At 43.0% G+C, this 18,946-nt stretch overlaps 1 protein-coding gene across 1 annotated transcript in view; it reads right to left on the bottom strand.

Annotated features, from left to right (window-relative positions):
* Cdkal1 (CDK5 regulatory subunit associated protein 1 like 1) overlaps positions 1-18,946 on the bottom strand; it is a 511,294-nt gene that overhangs the window by 75,931 nt on the left and 416,417 nt on the right. Inside the window, 1 exon segment of the mRNA XM_038335499.1 lies at positions 1,809-1,822. Within this exon segment, the coding sequence (XP_038191427.1) occupies positions 1,809-1,822 (14 nt within the window).

An 18,946-nucleotide genomic window follows, 5' to 3' on the forward strand; every position in this document is an offset into this window, starting at 1 on the left:
ATCAAAGAAAAAAAAGAAAAAGGGAAAAAAAGGTGTATAGTAATTATTACTAGAGATACATACATACAGAATATTTATTATCAAAAATACTATAAAAGTATACTTAGAGTTCAATAAGACTTTGAATCTATGTTTGATTCAGGATATTTAAAAATAAATGCTTTGAATTTAATAAAACAACCACATATTCTTTTCTATCTATAGTCCGTGTAACCTGAATAAAATTAGATATTCTGTGTGTTTATGAGTTTATGTGTAGATCTGTATGTGTACATAGGTGCACATGTTAAACAAGTGTATATGCTTGTATGTGCATGTGACGGTCAGAGGTCAACCTTGAGGGCCATCACTCGGGAGCCATTTACCTTGATTTTGGATAGGGTCTTTCACTGGGGCTTGGGGCTTACTGACTGTGCAGGGCTGGTTGGCTAATGAGTCCTAAGGATCCTCCTGTCTTGCCTCCCCAGCACTGAAATAGAAGCACACATTGGGCTTTCTACTTGGGTGATGGAGTTCACACAGGTCCTCATGCTGGTGTGGCAAGTACTTGACCAACTGGGTCACTTCCCCAGCTCCAGTCATTAAGATTTTTACAAATCTGGTGATTAGCAGCATCTATTACATGAATTTTTTTTGGTTATTGTTTAGAAAGCTGAATTACAAGTATTTTCCCAAGTACGTGGAGCTATAAAGAGAGGCACAGAAAGACAGCCAAGTTACAGTCGTAAAAGTCTAGGATTTTATTGTATGGCTCCTCAGTTAAGACATAGTCCCTTTGATTCATTCATAAACCCTCTCAGATTCCTGCCTGCTTTCCCATCCCCCTCCAAAACAAAACATTTATTAACCAAAGCTTCCAACTGTGACAGAAATTACAGTCAGGTTAATGCTACAGATGGTGTAAAAAATGCAATCTAAAAACATGATTAAAAACTCAGGCGCTAGGTAACTCAGGTTCCTCTCCACCATGGCTGACCAGACATCTGGGAGGAAGGAAACGCACGTTTTTGGTTAATTAGTTTGCTTTTATCCATCCCTGTAATTAGAACATGCTTTCCCCCTACTTAATCCTAAGCAGTCATTAGATTTAATAAACCTTTCTAGATTGTCATAAGCAAGAAAATGAATCAGTTAAAAAACAAGCACTAAGCTTTATTAGCAATATGATTGCAACATCATGAGGATAAAATGTTTCTGTTTAATTATTAAAAACTAAATACATCATCTTCTAGCTTGTTACAAAAAGATTATACAGGATCCCATACTCCTTTTCTTCATGTTGGTTTATATAACAGGAGAAACACTTAGCTCCACAGATTTTTAGCCCACCAAACAGAAGTGATTATTAATCATTCTTTCAAAAAATTAGCCAACAATTAGCTTCCTCTCAGGTCAGTGGGCTTCCCACATGACAAAGGAGTGTGAGTGGCCTTGTGGGAGCCCTAACTAGGGGCGGAGGGAGTTGTGCTTTCTCCCTAGGTTCTTGGGGGCTGATAAGAGCACAGCCTGTGCTATTCTTTCCATTCTTACATCTAAGCCTTTGAGTGACAGACAGCCTGATCTTCTCGCAGACAGTCCAACATGGCTGTCTAACACCACATGTCTTACCAGCCCCCGAGCTGCTCAACTGGCCAAGTTGGTGAGAAAGTTAGTTATGCAATGGCATAACTTTATTTAAAGATGTTTAACTTTAAAATTGTTTTTAAAGAGAAAAGGCTATAAAAAGACATGGTCCCAGTTTCCCATGCTTCTACCTGTTGGCTTTCTCTGCAGTGAAGGAAGTTTGTCTTTGTTCTACCTTAAGAAACTGGAATCAAATGACCTTATGTACAAAAAGGTTAGTGTTCACCTGGACTTTATGACCCACTTCATAGCAGGTTCTGTGGCACTGGCATGGATGGGCATGGCTTCTGCACGCCCTCTGCCTATGTGTTGCTGAAGAAGTCCTTGCTCATGGCTTCTGTAAACATGAATGCTGATCAACCATCGATATACAGGCTTCTAAATATGCAGCTCTGAGTCTGGATTAGATGAGAGACATACAGAGCAGAGCAGAAGGTTTATCTAATGGGAGACGTGGTCTCATTGTAACCCAGGTTGGCCTCAGTTTCCACCATGTAGTCAAGGATGACTCTGACCTTTGGGGCCACACTATTGACTGATCCACATCTCCAGCCTAAAAGGAGAGTTTGATTTTAGGATGACAAGAACCCTGGCTAGGTAGTCAGGTCAAAGACGAGCAGAGAAGTCAGCTTACCACTCCAACAACACTGTAGGGTCTAGAAATGATACTACACATTTTCTTTCTATTTCATACCTTACACCACATTTATTCTGAGCCTACCCTGGCTGGGGTTGGTAGTACAGACTGGGAAGGTTGGGGAGGTAAATTACACATATGTAATGCACATGCACATTCTCTGTGGGATATGGGAGATGAACTCTACCTAACTCTCTCTCTTTCTGTATATTCATGCAATCTTTAGTGATGATTGGAATCCCAGGGCTACGTTAGCCATATTATTATTCTAATTTCAGTAAAGAAAACTCATGATCCAGGAAATACCTGTTGGAACTCAGACAGATACTGGACTCTGACACCCAAAGCAGTATTTAATGATTTTTTTAAACGAGGTAATCCTATTACACATAGTCAGATTCACTGATACAGTCAAAAGCTGCCACACTGAATACCTACAGCTGGGAAGTTCATACCCCCACTGCCTGTCAGTTTCCACAGGCATTTATGTTGATAAAAGGTGTTCCATTCCAGTTTACCCCACCTTTCAGAAAGACAACTCCTTGGTTGCCTATGACAACAAATGGTATCAAACTACAGGTTCAGCCACAATGTAGCTGTGGGACTTCAGGCTGAGACCGAGCTCGTCTGGCCTGTGGCATGGCTTGATAAGCCAGTCTCCAGGATTTGAATTTGAAAATTATCAGATTATCTGTCTCTAATTCATAAACTGCAAATCCGACTCACTGATATTTGACCAGATTAGCAAAATCTTGTTTCTTAAAAGAAGGGCTTATCTGGTCACAGAGCTAGAGGGGCAACTTGGCGGTACATGGTTTCCCTAGAACCTATGAATGCCCTGGGTTCTGTGACCGTCACCTCCACCCAAACCACTAGAAATGGGTTAAAGGTCAACTACCCTGTCATTAATGAAGTCGGCTGAAAGGGCTGCACGCTGAGATGGATGTTTGACTGGAGACCCAGAGAGGGTTCTGGTTTTCCAGGACTGTGTAACCAATTCCAAAGGAGGAGAAACAATCTCTTTTAATAGCGCTGTTACAAAGCTCGTGGTGTTGAGGAGTCTTTATAAAGCTGTTTACTCTAAACGAGGAAGGATCAGCTCAATAAACAAGGATATTTATGTCAGTGGAATAATTTAAAATTTTTATAGACTTTCTGGTTTTTGTCATTGGGAGTTGAGATGAAACTCTGCACATTCTCAACAGCTACAAAGATGAAAAGTGGCTTCCTGGAAATGCGGGCTGTGAACCAAAGCTAGCTCGTTAGCTCCCTGCCACTTCACCCTGCAGCCCACATAGAACACGTGCAAGACATTAACCTCATGAAGGCTCCAAGTCACCCAAGGGGACATGACCACCCAGGGCTCAAGCTCAGTAAAATAGAACTGACCGTGCACATATGATGAAGTTAAAGCCACTGTGTGAATTCAGATGGAGGGTAAATGACAATGAGGGTAAACTTCAAACAGAAGGCATTTAGACATGGCAATGCTATGGCATTTTTCTCGTCCCATACCTCAGCAACCTGCACCTCCACCCTGATCACCTGGTCTCAAGTCCTTGAGATTTATTCTGGGCATGTGTGTGTAACACATACCCTTGTTCATGCACACAGGTGTGTTTAGAAACTAGAGGGTGATGTTAATTGTCTATGTTCTATCTCTTCCCCTTATTTGCTTGAGGCAGTATCTCTCTCTCAGCGAATCCCGAGTTCACTTGATTGGCTAGACTGGCTGGTTGGTAAGCTCTGGGGGATGCAGGCCCTTCCAGCTCTCTCCCTTTGGAGCCTGGGGTTACAGACACGCTCCACTGTGTCCAGCATGGGAACTGAGATCTGAACTCAGCACCTGTGCTGGTGCAGGGGGCACGTTATCACCTGCTCCTCTTTGGGTGTTTAGAACTGGTACGGTCTGTCACTAGGATGCACACTCACTGCCTGGCACTTAGCTTGTGGCACTTGCTTTAAAAACAAGAGTGGGGAGGGACCTGGGAGAGGTTAGAGGGAGGAAAAGGGAACAAATAATGCTGGACACAGTGGTACATATCTCAAAAATTATTACAAAACCCCGTGTGACTTCGAAGCATGCACCATTGAGAGCACCACTTACAATTTTACGCCCACTTTGTGGGTTAGAAAATCAAGAGAATCAAGAAAGGATAGAAGGGAAACTGTTTATGAGTGCATGACTTTGTATAGAGAAGTATGGAGCACTGTATAGATTAAAATGATGAATGCGATTTGTGCATACGGGGCTTTGTGCATGCTCCTGTGTACATGTGTGAGTGCCAATGTGTGGAACGTGTACATGTGTGCTCGTCAACTGAAAGTGTCTTTAAAGACTGTCTACCTTGTTTTTCCAGCTAATTTCTGTCAATGGCCTGGAGATTACCAAGTAGGCCAAGCTGTCCGGCCAGCAGCTTTGGGGCTCCACTTGCCTCTCTCCCCAGCACTGGAACTGCAGATTCATGCCACCATATCCAGCTCCACTAAAAAAACTTGGGTGTTTTTCACCTTTAGACTGTCTCTTTCCCAGCCTCCTTGATGTCAGAACAGCAGGTGGTTTGGCATTTGACATGGACTGTTGTATGTCTTGAGTTACTCTAGACAGGCTGTCACTGGGCTTTCAACAGAAAGCAGAAACATACACAATTAACCTCCCAAGTAGGGTCCCTCGCAACAGAGGACTGGAGAATTATGGCATTAAGCAATGGTGTTTGGTACAATCAACGGTCTCGCAGGTTGACTTAATGTGGAGAGAAAACAGCATCAGACAATCAGGCTGTAGTCAAGTATTCTATATGAGAGCACAGCGGGTCATTTCATGGTTTCATCAAAGCGCATTTGCTTTTGCGTAGCAGAAATACACCCAGAAATAGACACAAGGCTTGTGCAAGGCACCAGCTTAACAGCAAAGTCCAACCAATTAAAAACCAAATGCTTGTTCCTCCTTGACATGTTATCACGTGCATTTTTATTCAGACACAAGACTTAAGGTGTTGTTTGTGGCTCTTCATCCCCCTCACTTTCCTTCAAGAGCCTGGGTGAAAAGATGCGGACAGTAAGATCTACAAGGTCCACCTCACACCCAAATCACATCCATCGCCACAGACATGCTTGCTTTGATTAGGCACTACTTAAAAAGAAAAACAACAAAAACAAACCCCCCAAACAAACAAAAAAAAAACCCCTAAGTCTCAACAAACCAGAGAAATTGTAAGAGGAAAATCCATTGAAAATTTATTCCTGTGTGTTCCCCCCCCCCCACTTCATTCAGGACATGGCTAGCTTATTGGATGCTCTTAGATTTCATCTTCGGGCAAAATTGTGTTTTAACTTCGAAGAAATGAAATGTGACTACATGGAATATGCATGTGGATGCTTTCATTTCAGCATCGGAGAGTGAGGACCAGGGTGAGCTGGTAGATTAGTTCTGTCCCTGCATTCCGAGCCGGATGGCATGATGATGTGGCTACATGCTGGTGGATTACACATTCCACTCCGTTATAAGGCAAATTAGATATTTATGCTTCTCTTCCAAACAAAGCAGACACGCTGTCTGCCAAGCCTTTTTTTTTTTTCTTTTTGCCCTAGTTAGAACTCTGGTAAGCGAAGCTGGTGAGTTTTGCTATCAGGCATGTCAGCACTGCTCCATATAAGCCATCTTTATGGGGGTTGCTCTGTTGTATACACAAGTCAATAGACACATGCTTGCCACCACCCTCTTTCCCACAGCTTTAGGAACTTTCTGAAAATAACATTTCCTTGCTTGAATCTGTCCACCAAGTAGTTCATATGTACTCTTTAGTGTAGTATTATCATATTTTGGGACTCCCAGGTGTTGTCTGATACCTTGATCTTGTGACTTGATACTATCATCTGAAAGTTCACACTGGAGAGCTGTACCACTGACTTACAAAAGAGAACTGCAAGAAAATCTAATTGTTTATGGTCTTGCCAGTGAGATGAGCAGGACTGACCAGCCCTAAGACACCCCACCCCCAGCCCTGCCAACCACAGTTCATCTCTGCTTCCTGCCTGTCCACACAGGTCTGAGAGGTCATAATGTCTGTCTCCAGTGGGTCCCGCTCAGTTCTCCAGCTGCCCATCTTCAGGTGCATGCTGGGAGCCACTAGCTCCCTGGAAGGAAGGTGGTGGCTTAACAGTGATGCTGTACACCATGGTGGGGTGTGGAAATGAGCCAATCACTTCCGGGAGCCCTGTCTCCTCGGTGAGCTGCCTGCTTCTCCAGAGGAGACCAGGGCTTTCTGGGTGCCTTCCCTAGAGCTGTATGGGGTCAGAGGTGCCTTCCCAGCTACATGCATCCCAGTCACAGCAGCGGTCTCTTAGCCAGAGTAGAGCAAAGGGGAGAAGAACTTAGAGGCGAGGTCAGCTTCCTCAGCACCTAGCTAGATATCTGCTGTGAAATGGCACGGAAGGGAACACCTAAGGTGGCCAACTGCAAGGCCTTCCTTTTTTGAAAAGAATTTCAGTTCGACCAGGAGCCAATTTATTTATAAAATATGATAAAAAGTAATGGCCAGAAAAATGGAACTCAAGGCAAGTCCTTTTATTTTTACTGGACTTATAAGGTATGACATTATTACCAAATTTCTAAATATTCTAAATTCTAAGTTTCAGGTCAGTACTTTTGTGGACAAGCTGGGTCCAAGGATCACAGTTTGGTTACTGCTGGCCAGTTCCCCCCTGTATGTCCTGCTCTGGTCTTAAGGCCTGAGCTAGTATAAAGGGCTATTCTTTTCTTACCTATTCTCCAGCATTGACAAGAAAGGTTCCCTATTTACATTGCCAGGTCGCTGCTATCCTGGGCATGCCTGGTATCAGGTTTTTCCAAGTCAGTATGAGATACCATTAAATGTTCTCTATATAAACTAATTCCTACCTGACAATGTCACTGATGGGTTCATTTAATAAAAACTTATTCATCAAGTAACCAAGATGTGACAGGCAGTGAATGGATTCTGGGACACACTTTCAGTCTAGTGGGAGAAGCGAAAGGTCAACTGAATGTTTAGAATGTCAAAGAGCCACCTATCCTGCTCCGGATGGGAAACCAGCAAAGGCTTCATTGAGATGCTCATGGCTGACCTGAGTCGAGAGGCTTCAAAGTCGCTCACTGGAGAAGGAGGCAGGGTGGGAGAAGAAGGGATGAAATATGCCGTGACATGTGAGAAGACAGAGTGGCTGGATGGAGATGAACTAGCTCAGCCAGGCTTACACAGACTGAAGGAGTGGAGTGTGGTGGGTGGGCAAAAGCAAAAGGTGTAATTCTGAAGACAAATGTTAAGAAATCCAGCTTGCTAAGAACAGGTGTCAGGAGCTATGTTTCTTTCCTGTGACAGATGGCAACATTCAGGATGTTTAGCATCCTTGGTCCCTGGGCATCAAATGCCAGCAGCATCATTACAAATGATATGCCCCTTCCTCTTTCAATATACCCTCTTGAGAGGGTGTTATTAGCCCTGGGTAAGATCCTAATGCAAGTAGATGATTTAGTCAGAGAGTAGATAAGCCCATTAGGAAGAAGGGCACCATAGAGACCGAATGAAAGCATTATCCTACGGTGGGTAGAAGCACAGGACCATAATGTGTCTACTGAAAACTACATCAAATTCCTCTAGTCTTTCTGTATGGTCTTAGTATAAGTAATTTATACGTAACATAGCCATAAATTCAATTCTACCCAACAAGGATTTATTTAGAACCTTTGAAACTTCAACTACTTTTCTAGGTTCCTTAAGGAGCATTGGAGAACAGAAGACATGGTCCCTAATCTTGAGAAATTCATAATCTAGCAGCAAAGGCATAATTAACTAAAAACAGAGGGGCCATATATAACCCGGCATTTGGCAGTCTTATTCACATGCTCCGTGGGTACATTTAGCCATTAAGTGGATTCTTCTCTGTTTCTCCCCTTGATCTTTCACATTTGGTTTAATCTTCTATCAGAAGAGAACAACAAAGTAACAGTCAGCAGAAAGCTAAGAGTGCCAGCAACCCTGGTCTTTCCCTTATTCGAGACTGGGGAAATGCCATCTTGATTTACCTGAGGGGAAAGTTACATTCTTGCCTATAATGGGTAACTTCATAACTAACGAGATGTGCAGTTGTGTTTGGGTACTTTCTACAAGCACAGATGTGATATGAAGGCATCATGAGAATGCTTCTGCACTGAGGGTCGGAGCTGCCTTGCTTCCTTCAGTTTTATCAGATTTTCATTGGAGCCATGCAGATAACCTCAAGTAATGAGGATGCCACCCTATGCTTAGTGCAGGCTGTCTTCTCTGGTGACACCCCCCCATACCCCAGTCAATGACATCAGGCTCAGTGGGAGTGATGGGCTTTTGTCTGAAGGAAGCAGTTTCCAGTAATTTATGGATCTCCTTGATCAGGTCACAAGTCATGAAGAGTGACCTCTTATGGGGTAACTTTTCAGGCACACCATGAGGACACATTGCAGAAAGTCTGCTACAGAACAGCAAGGTTTGCAATCACTGAGCAGCAGCAATTAGTAGTTTGGATGTCAGCTTAACCACTGCTCTCTTCTCGAACTGAACATGGCCAGGAGTCTCTCCTGCTGATACCCTCAATAGTTTATATCTTTATAAAAGAAATGGCCACGCTTATTGTACTGTCCTGGAAAGAGGTGTAGCTTTGAGTAACTGGAAATGAGAAGAGGTAGCTGAGGTCCTCAGCATAGAAAAGGGCATGCAGAGGTGAAGAGACACGCACTGCCCTATGAAGCAAGCTTGACTTCCATTGTTCCCAGGATTGGGGCTGGCTGCATAACAGTAGGATCAACTAAACTGATCCTGGTGTAGTTCATAAAGCATTCTGTCTAATTGCCATGGAAAGATGTAAGAAGTAAAACATGAGATGTAGCTCTATATTTAATAATTCAGTTTTCCAGTGTCCAGACTAGACATATTACATAGAAATTACTTAGTAGGAAGGGGAAGGAAACGGGCAAGAGATTTTATGGACTATTTCTACAAATCAGCTGTTTGCAGTTTCATTTGCAACAAAATAAGACAGCATTTCTCTCTTTCATAGATGGCAAATGTGTGGGTCAGAAGGACTAGGAAATGTGCCCAAAGTTCCCCCAAGAAGTCAGTGAGAGTGCGCACATGCAGGTCAGGGCCAGTTGGATGGAAGTATCTGCTTTTTCCAACCTACAGAGGCTGCCTAGGGTTTTTAGCAAATCTGGATTACAAAAAATGTTAAGACATAAAATCACATCTGTTAAGTGTTGGAGATTTTAAAACCTTTGGGTTGTGGCTATCTGTGACTGAAATGACAATGGAATGTTTTGAAGGAGGGGAGAGAAAGGGAGAGGGGGAGAGAGGAGGAAGGAGAGAGGAGGAGGGGGAAGAGAAGGGGGAAGAGGAGGAGGGGTAAAGAATAAGGGGTAGAGGAGGAGGGGGAAGAAGAGAGAGAGGGAGAATGATGATTATGATGACCAAGTCATTGGATTTATTTGGAGGAGTCATTTTCTTTTGCAATACAAAATGCAGATAGCAAACAACTTTTTGCAAGAAAGAGAGCAGGGCTGCAAAAGGGAGAGAGGAGGAGGATGGAGGGGTAGGAGAGGAAGGGAGGGAAGGGTAGAGGTGGAGGAGGGATGGAGGGAGGGAGGAAGGGAGACTGGTGATTACTATGGCCAAGTCACTGAATTTATTTGGAGGAGTCATTTTCTTTTGCATGACAAAAAGCAGATGGAATACTAACTTCCATTTGTAGAGAGAGACTCCAGTAATACATACAGAAATAAATTACTGGTTGTTCGAGTACTTGCCCCGCATGTTCAAGGTCCTGGATTCAGTCCCTAGCACCATAAAAGAGAGAAGGAGAGGAGAGAGAGAGAGAGGGGGGGGGAAGAATAATGAAAGGGACAGGAAGAGAAGAGAAGAGAGGAGAGGAGAGGAGAGGAGAGGAGAGGAGAGAGGAGAGGAGAGGAGAGGAGAAGAGAAGAGATGGGAAAAGAAGGGAAGGAAAAGCAAGGGAAGGGAAGGGAGGGGAGGAAGGAAGGAGAAAGAATAGCAAGTTAACAAAACAGCAAGAATACAATTGAGAAAAGAAGCAAGGGAAAGGTTCTGGCACACAGGTCTTTCACGGGTCTTCACAGTGGTACAGGGCGGCACCAGCAGTGAACAGTCAGTGTTCGTAAAGAGAATTTGAATGGCTTGATGGTGAGCTTCGGCCACCCCTAGGCGAGCACAGCTGCGATGGCTTCTCGTCTCCTCCGGTGTTTATTCACATTAACTGTATTAGGAGCACCCTCTTTTATTAGTCTGCGTTTCTGCTGTCTGGGGCCATGAACTCAAAGAGCAATCACACTCAGCTTATACTATGCATAGACTCTTTAACCAATCGTTCTAATGAAATTACTGCTTTGTGAAATAAATTAGTTTCTCAAAGTGTTTTACTTGAAAAGAGTCCGGATGATAAAGCTCTCTCAAAAGACAAGTACCTCACTAACTTGTCTGTACAGAGGATGGCTTTTGCCTGTTGTTTTGTAGTCTTTTTTGCTCTAACTACATTCTGAGAGCTTTAATAGACTGTGGGAACTATGAGAGTAGCTTCCTCCTTTATATGATAAACACACCCTTGGCAGGAAGGGTCAAGAACAAACCATCAATAAGTGAAATATTCATAATTAGTAAACAGGTTATGATTCATATGATTCAGAGCTCATATTCAACTACGATTAAATGCAAGTTCTTGTTTCCACTGAGAGCAGCATCTTCAACTTGGAACTGAATGATGACAGTAGAGTAGGATTTCGTCTAAGGCTCTCGGAACTTTGAAAGCATGAAGAATTCACGGCTAGCATCAAGTCTGGAGAGGGCTGGGAGAACTATGAGTCAGTGCTTGGGCCAGAGAAATGTATTTCTATGCCATGAGGATTTCCTCAAAGCGGTGCATGAGGCAGCCTTTGCTCCTGCACATGCTGACGGAACATTGGTGTGTTACTGTTCCCTTCCGGTCACGACTCCTGCTTGTTTTCTGGTCTATATTCTGAAGGATGTGGGTCCATATCAGCAAGAGACGGGGAGTGGAGGTGACAATAGTGCTCACCGGTGTGGGCTACCTTAACCTTGAAGGCATCCAGAAGACCAGGTAAAAATAATTTATTACAGCATCGGACGGACAGCTAGCAAGTAACTCTTCAGTGTGACCACCCTCAGCGCAGTGTTTGCAGGGCAAGTGTGCAGGCTGTCAGGGAAGGAGAGTACATTTCTTTGGCCCAAGCAGTGAGTCATAGTTCTCACAACCCTCTCCACACTCGATGCTAGCTCTGAACTCTTCAAGCTTTCAAAGTTCTAAGAGCCTTTGGCTAAGCTTTCACAAAGTGATTCCTTCAGAATCCATTTAGACGCTGTTGGCAGCTAACCATGGTGGCCCTCCTGCTATTGAACATGAACAGTGGAGTGGAAGGAAGCCGTTTACCCCATCCCCACAGCACACTGACAGTGTGATGGGAAGAGCCACACACACACAGTGACAGAAGTAAAGAATGTGACTTTTGTGATGTGTCATAGAACGACTATTGAGTCCCACTTACAGAAAGAGACTGTCCACATCCCGACACTGATCTATCTACTCTGTGACACTAAACGCCAGAGGACAGAGGACACCTGACTTCAGCTAATGGCAATGGACAGCCTGGGATGAAAGTGCCTGTTCTCTGATTGGGAGAGCTTCACATATGTCTGGTTGCTTCTTGACAATACAGCAACACTAAAACCTATAAAACAGGACAACGAAGAAATGTGTATTCCTATGTTTTTTTTGATAAGGTAAATGTAGCAAAATAGATGTATTAATCCAATATTAACTGGTTATCCCCGAAAGCATATACATACAAGTAACATTACAGAATGAACAGGTTGTATGTATATATTTAGAAATATGTGTCTGAGCCGGGCGATGGTGGCGCACGCCTTTAATCCCAGCACTCGGGAGGCAGAGGCAGGCGGATCTCTGTGAGTTCGAGGCCAGCCTGGTCTACAAGAGCTAGGTCCAGGACAGGCTCTAAAAAAGCTGCAGAGAAACCCTGTCTCGAAAAACCAAAAAAAAAAAAAAATATGTGTCTGTTAAAATAATTAAAGAAATATATACCATGGATTTGAGAGAGAGCAAGAGGGGATGCACTGGAAGGGTTGGGGGGAGAAATGAAAGGACAAAATGATGTAATTATATTTTAATTTAAAAAATATTTGAAAAAGAAGTAATTCCAAAGGTTTGAGCAGATAGCTCAGCAGGTGAAATGCATCCTGCACATGCATGATGATATAAGTTTAATCATTGAAATCCAACTAAAAAAATGTCAAACATGGTGGCACACATCTGTAATTGCAGTGCTGGAGAAGTAGTTACAGGAGGATCCCTGGAGCTAGCGGGCCAGCCAGTGGAGCCTAAATGAAGAGTTCCAGGCTAGTAAGACACGCTGTCTCAGGAGAGAGGCTAGACAGGCTGGAGGAATAACATCATAGCTGATCTTTGGCTTCTTCCTGTGTGTACATGCACCTGTACATGCATGTGTACACACCTATACATGCATGCAAGTTACAAATACAAAGTCACTCATCTTTGGTATCTATAAACTATGGAGGGATTATTTACAAATCTGCTGCACATTTAAGCAAAATACAAGGACTGTGTAGGAAGAAAAAAGCCCCAGCTTCCAGACACGAATGCTCAAGCCGTGTCCTGAAGGAGAGGAGCCCCCAGCTTCCCGACACGTATGCTCAAGTCCTGTCCTGAAGGAGAGGAGCCCTCTGCTTCCAGACACATATGCTCAAGCCCTGCCCTGAAGGAGAGCAGCCAAGCTCTGTCCTCTTGGAAGCCGCCTGCCCTGCCTCCCTGAGCTGATGAAATGATCTGCTTTAAAAGACTTCTCATTTTATCCTGCCCAGTCTTCACAATGAGTGCCCTAATTTCCAGAAGCATAGTCCAATAGCTTACTTGTTTCTTAAAGAAGGAAATGAAATCATACTGCATTTCACCAGTGTTTGGCTCCTAATGGGTTAAAAACAGTTTTTAGCCTGAGCCAGAAACCCTCAAGGGAACTCATGCAAGAAGCAGAATTCAGGCAGCAGGAAGCACGTGCATTCTTCCTTTCATTGGCTCTTCACGGTGACTGGAACGTAGGGGGGGACTGTGTCCCAGTGCATGCACTCACATGTAATAGACACAGTGCAGGAAATGTAAATCAGCATCCACCTTTACAAATGGTAGCACTAGAATTTTACTGGATGAATCTTACATACTATTACGTAGAACCAAAGTTCTGTCTTTTCAGGCTTGAGGTCACGAAGATTTTTCTTTATTCTTTTGTAACAAAGCAAGCTCACTAAGACAATAAATCCCTTAAAATAGGGTTAACTTGGAAACGGCCTAGCCAGTTGACAGCTATTTTGAAATCATCCAAGGAGATGCGCAGCCAAGGCTCCATCCCCATGTTCTGAGCGACAAGAGTGTCGCCGCAGTCGGAACCTGATTCTGCGAGGTTCTGCTTTCTTACGTGTCTATGCAGTGCTGTGGACTGGAAGTCTATTTAGAAAATAAAATCAATTAATAAAATGAATTAAGCAATGATGAGTTCTAAATTATTGGAAGAAACATAAAAAGTGAATTTTAAAGTAAAAAAAATAGGTGAGCTGAATGTTAAATGAGTGATTTTACCCCCCTCCCCCCCGAACGGTTTTTCCCAGTTCTCTACATGCCATCTTCGAATGACAAGCCTTAAGATGACAGTTTCTGAGCAGGTAATATCTCACATACGTTCTAAGGCTATTGCTCCTGGTGCTTAGGCAACTAATTAAACCTCCTGAAATTACATTTCAAACAGGAGCTGCGGCTGGCTTATTTCTCAGCACAAACCCTGAGCGTGTGCCTTCCTTCCCAGGCTTTAGTCCATGATTGATCACTATTATAGTGGGTGCCATATTTTGCATTCTGCGGCATACAAGCATTAATCTTCGCTCACACTTCAATAGTATAATTCATTAAAACCCATACTTTGAGTCTGGCACACATATAAGAAGATGTAACCACATAGGAATATGGTATTGTTATGACAAAACACAATTAATAAAACATAAAATGTGTTTTTTGAAATTATGGTTTTAATTTGCTACTGTAAGAAATATGCTCCAGCAATGCTGAGCGAGGTAACTTCCCAGGGGAGTTGTAACCCATTCCCTCCCTCCTCTCCATACTGAAGGATTATGATTAATACTAAATCTCCCCTTCTGGAAAAGGCCCTAGCAAATTTCTAAAACCAAATTTGAACTACTGATAAGGATGGAGGCCCTACATTTGGAGTCTACTCTCCCTGGCTTATGGATCCCTACTTTGCCTTTCCTGGCCCCTCTTCTTTCTTAACATTTTTACCCAGCAGGGGACGGAGCTCACAGAGTGGAGCCAGACAGAGGCGGCACGCACGAGTAGGGCACAGCTGCCCCCGCGACCCTGCATGCACATGGCCTACATTTAGTGCAAGGAGCTCAGGGCACAGAAAGGCACCAGTGTGCCACTTGCACTAACCCGTGTTTCAAGAGGCAACTGGAGAAGAAGACAGCAACCACAGGGACTGGGGGGATGGACACGCGCCACTCTAAATTCATGCGAGAAGCCAGCAGAACGTGGTGTGGTCATGCAAATTGTGTACACAGTCTTTTGCTTAATTCCCCAATCTTCATAAACAAATGTATGGGGGGAGGTTAGCAGAAGTAAAAACAGCATTAATGGGTTGCATATTAATATTTATGCTTTACTATATAAAGACCTTGCGTATATTATGACTCTGCCTTGCAAGCTGAATGAATAACTAATGTTACATTATGTATGGGTACATATTAAGCAGACATGTCTACACTTTCTTAGTTCGGGATATGATTAATGCAGCCTATCAGAAGCCAGATGGTGCAGAACCAGAGGCATCAATCAAAATGAAAAGACCACTGCGTGCTATCCACAATGAGGTTCTCACAAATGGAGATTCTGTTCACAGACCCTAACTGGTAATAGGCAGAAAACGCCAGGAACATAGCTGCACTGTCCCACTGGGATAAAAACTGGTAGCTGAGGCCCGGCTGTATAGAAAATCTGGTGTGGGCAAATTTAGCCTGGATTATTCAGCACCAGAGCCGAGGAGGCCTGGACAAACCAACAGCCCATCCTTAAGCTTGAAAAATGAAGCAGCAGCTTTTAAATTATTTTAATAATGTTAACGCTGATGACAGATTCTGTCAAACAACTCCCATCTCCCATCTGATTTTGGATGGGACAGTGCCACACAGTAACAAAGCAGCTGCCACTGCTCGTCCAATATGTAAACTGGCATCTCACTTCTTTTGGATGGGCTTTATTATAAATAACCCCAAATGTTTCAGTGTTACTTTGTAGTCTTTTTCCATGAATCTATGGACAATGGTTTGAGGCTGTTAGTGTTTAATCCTAATGACTATTTCTAGGGCAGTTGTAGGGAGAAAGGTGGCTGATGGAAATTTCCTGTTTCTTTAAAAGCTTTACATCAGAACAACTAGAGAAACACAAGATGCTTTGTCTCTGTAAAGGAATCACATGTGCTTAGAAAATGTTAAATGATCCCTATGCACTCTAGGATTTCACACACACACACACACACACACACACACACACACACACACACACACACACACGAAAATAAATACATAGGAATTGCCTCTCAATAGCCACTGGAATTCTAGTTTTGTGCAAACGAAGAGAAAATCCCAAACTAATACAGCTTCTTCCAGAATGGTTCTATGGCAAAAACGTTGAGATACTTAAATGGTATTTAAAGTCCCAAGAATAAAGGTCAGTAAAAGTGAAAAGCCTTAATGTGTTATATAAAGATATGCTCCCTGTAATATAAAAATTATATTGTAACGGGCTCTACCTGCCAGGGACGGTCTGGAAGGAGAGCTGTCTTACTTTATGGTTCGGCAGCAACAGTGACAGAAGAACTGCACATACTAACATAGATAAGTCAGACGAGGGTGTTTACGAGGTAAAAGCAACGGCATCTCCTTCTGTCTTCACTGTGCAGTTCCGAAACAGGGCTGAATTTGTAACTTATGTAAGATATTTTTCAACCATCTTCTCCCATCCTAGGAGCATTTTCATACAAGCACTGGTATTGGTTCTGTGTAGACACAGGTTCTCAGCTGCGTGTCACAGTGCCACACACATAACTGATCCCTGTATGTGACCTTAGCTAAATGACCCAGAGGTGAAAGAACTGGTTTCTTTAAAGGCAAATATTTATGATTTTCCTCCCTCTCTCCCTTCTTCCCCCTTCCAATAATGAAGCAGAGAGATGTAATTTTGTCTTGAAGATTATTTCCTTAGGGTAGATTTTTCAGAAGCTGAACTACTCTGCTAACTCATGTGAACTTTAAGTCTCCCTCTAAAATTAAGATTTGCATCCTATACTGTAGTGTCAATATACTTTAACTTTACAGAAAGAACAATGACTTATAGCTATTTGAATTTATGTTGCTTCAGTTGTCAGCTAGGTTAGGAATTTTTCTGTGGCTACACATTTCCATTTTAAGTCTTATTGATACCCTAGAAAATATATGTTATCTATTCATTCAAATGATCAAATCATGGGGCTGGAAAGATGGCTCAGCAGTCAAGGGAGCTTCTTGCTCTTGCAAAGAACCCAAATTCCGTTTTCATCATCCATGTCAAGTGCCTATAACTGCAACTCCAGAGGACCCAGCACCCTCTCTGGCTGTCAAGAGGACCTGCACTTGTGTGCACATGTCTCCAAGCAGACTTGCAAAAACATATACATATTATTTTTTAAAAAAATTATAAAAAATAACATGTATTATTTTGGAATATTGAAATTCTCATTGCTTGAGAGCAAAAAGTTGTATTTCTTCAAAAAATATTTATGCCTGGGCGTGATGGCACACACCTTTAATACCAGTCCTTGGAAGGCAAAGGCAGGTGGATCTCTGTGAGTTCCAGGCCATCCTGGTCTACAAAATGAGTTCCAGAACAGCTGGGGCCATCACATAGAGAAACCCTGTCTTGAAAAACCAATATACATAATTATGAATAAAGACATTCCCCTACTTCGGGCGGGTCTTCTCTGAAGCAATTTCCAATCACGCAACAGAATTAAATGCTCTGGCCCAATCAACAGTTTCTGGCTATGATTTCCTAGTATTAGGAGGGAATAAGTCTTTGTTTCTTGGCTACAAACACTAGGGCAGTTAGCATCTAAGTGCTTTTGACTAATTTATGGAGATGTTTCTATTTCAGCAAAGACCCCACAGGTAAGAAAGACACATGACAAGAAAGGAACGAACAGTAGCTGCATTCAAATGTACAAAAGATGAACAAGTGACCCCACAAAAATATACAGATCACACTGGTTCAGATACAACATATAACTTAAGAGCTAGGTGTAAGCCCTGGACAGGAAGTTACTATCACAAACAACTGGGATTACTGAAATTCAGCATTGTTTATGTTACAGATGGAAAAAAAAAACATTTGAAACACAAACAGAGATACCCATATTGCTGACAAAGTCACAGTCTTTTCAAAAGAAAGTGGTATTTACTACTTCCAGCCCTCCCTAAAGATAATGATAGTATATAAAAGGAAGAAGCCTGGACCCCTCCATGAGACTGACATGCAGATTGAATACAGTGCCTGCCCCTTGTGTATGCCACATAAGCATGCTACCACTGAGTCTTTTATTTTTGTTCCTATGCATGTGTTGTATGATGTATGTATGTATGTATGTATGTATGTATGTATGTATGTATATATATATATGTCTGTCTGTCTATCTATCTATCTATCATCTGTCTGTCTGTCTGTCTGTCTGTCTGTCTTGTAGGTATCCAGTGTGGCATGGAACTTGCTATACAGACTGTGCTGTCTTAGAATTTACAAGATCATTCTACCTATGCCTCCTGATTGCTAGTGCTGCCACTATGCCTGGCTTGGGAACTTCTGAACTTTGGAACAGTTTACACATCACCCTAAATCATAAGTAGTGTTTGGTATCACATATTTTTCTTCAGAAATTTTTAGTGTGTGTGTGTGCTTGCCAGGGTGAGCCACGTGGAGGTCAGAGGACAACTTGTGGGACATAGCTTCCCTTCTATCATGTGGGTCCCAGGGCTTAGATCACCAGGCTTGGAGGCAAGTGTCTCTCCTAGCTGAGCTGGCTGGCTGGTCTGAGGGATCACCTATCATGGGAGGTAGGGCATGGGAACGAGGGCTGAGCGCTCTTACAGCACTGATGGTCACCGCTAACTGACAGGTGGTTTCGGCCACACCTTCACATTGCCACCTCACCACCCTGGGCCTAACCATAGTATTTCTGTGGTGATGGCAGTGGAGAGGCTGTCAGGAGGCAAGAAACTACCACCAGCTCAGCCCATCCTGGGCTTCCTGCCAGCAGAAAAGAGGCAGGTTACACATGCTGCATCTGACTCAGGATCATGCAAGTCTATACAGAGTTCCTCCGATTTGTTCTACCTGCCGCCCTTTTCAGTGAAAAACTGTCACATGACTCTGGGTATTTATGTACATAAGAGAGGCCAACTGATAGAATACTTACTAATGATAAGTCACAGAGAAATATGTTTTAAAGCAATTTTTGGTATA

Source organism: Arvicola amphibius, chromosome 6, assembly GCF_903992535.2.
Source record: "Arvicola amphibius chromosome 6, mArvAmp1.2, whole genome shotgun sequence".
Taxonomy (NCBI): Eukaryota; Metazoa; Chordata; class Mammalia; order Rodentia; family Cricetidae; genus Arvicola; species Arvicola amphibius.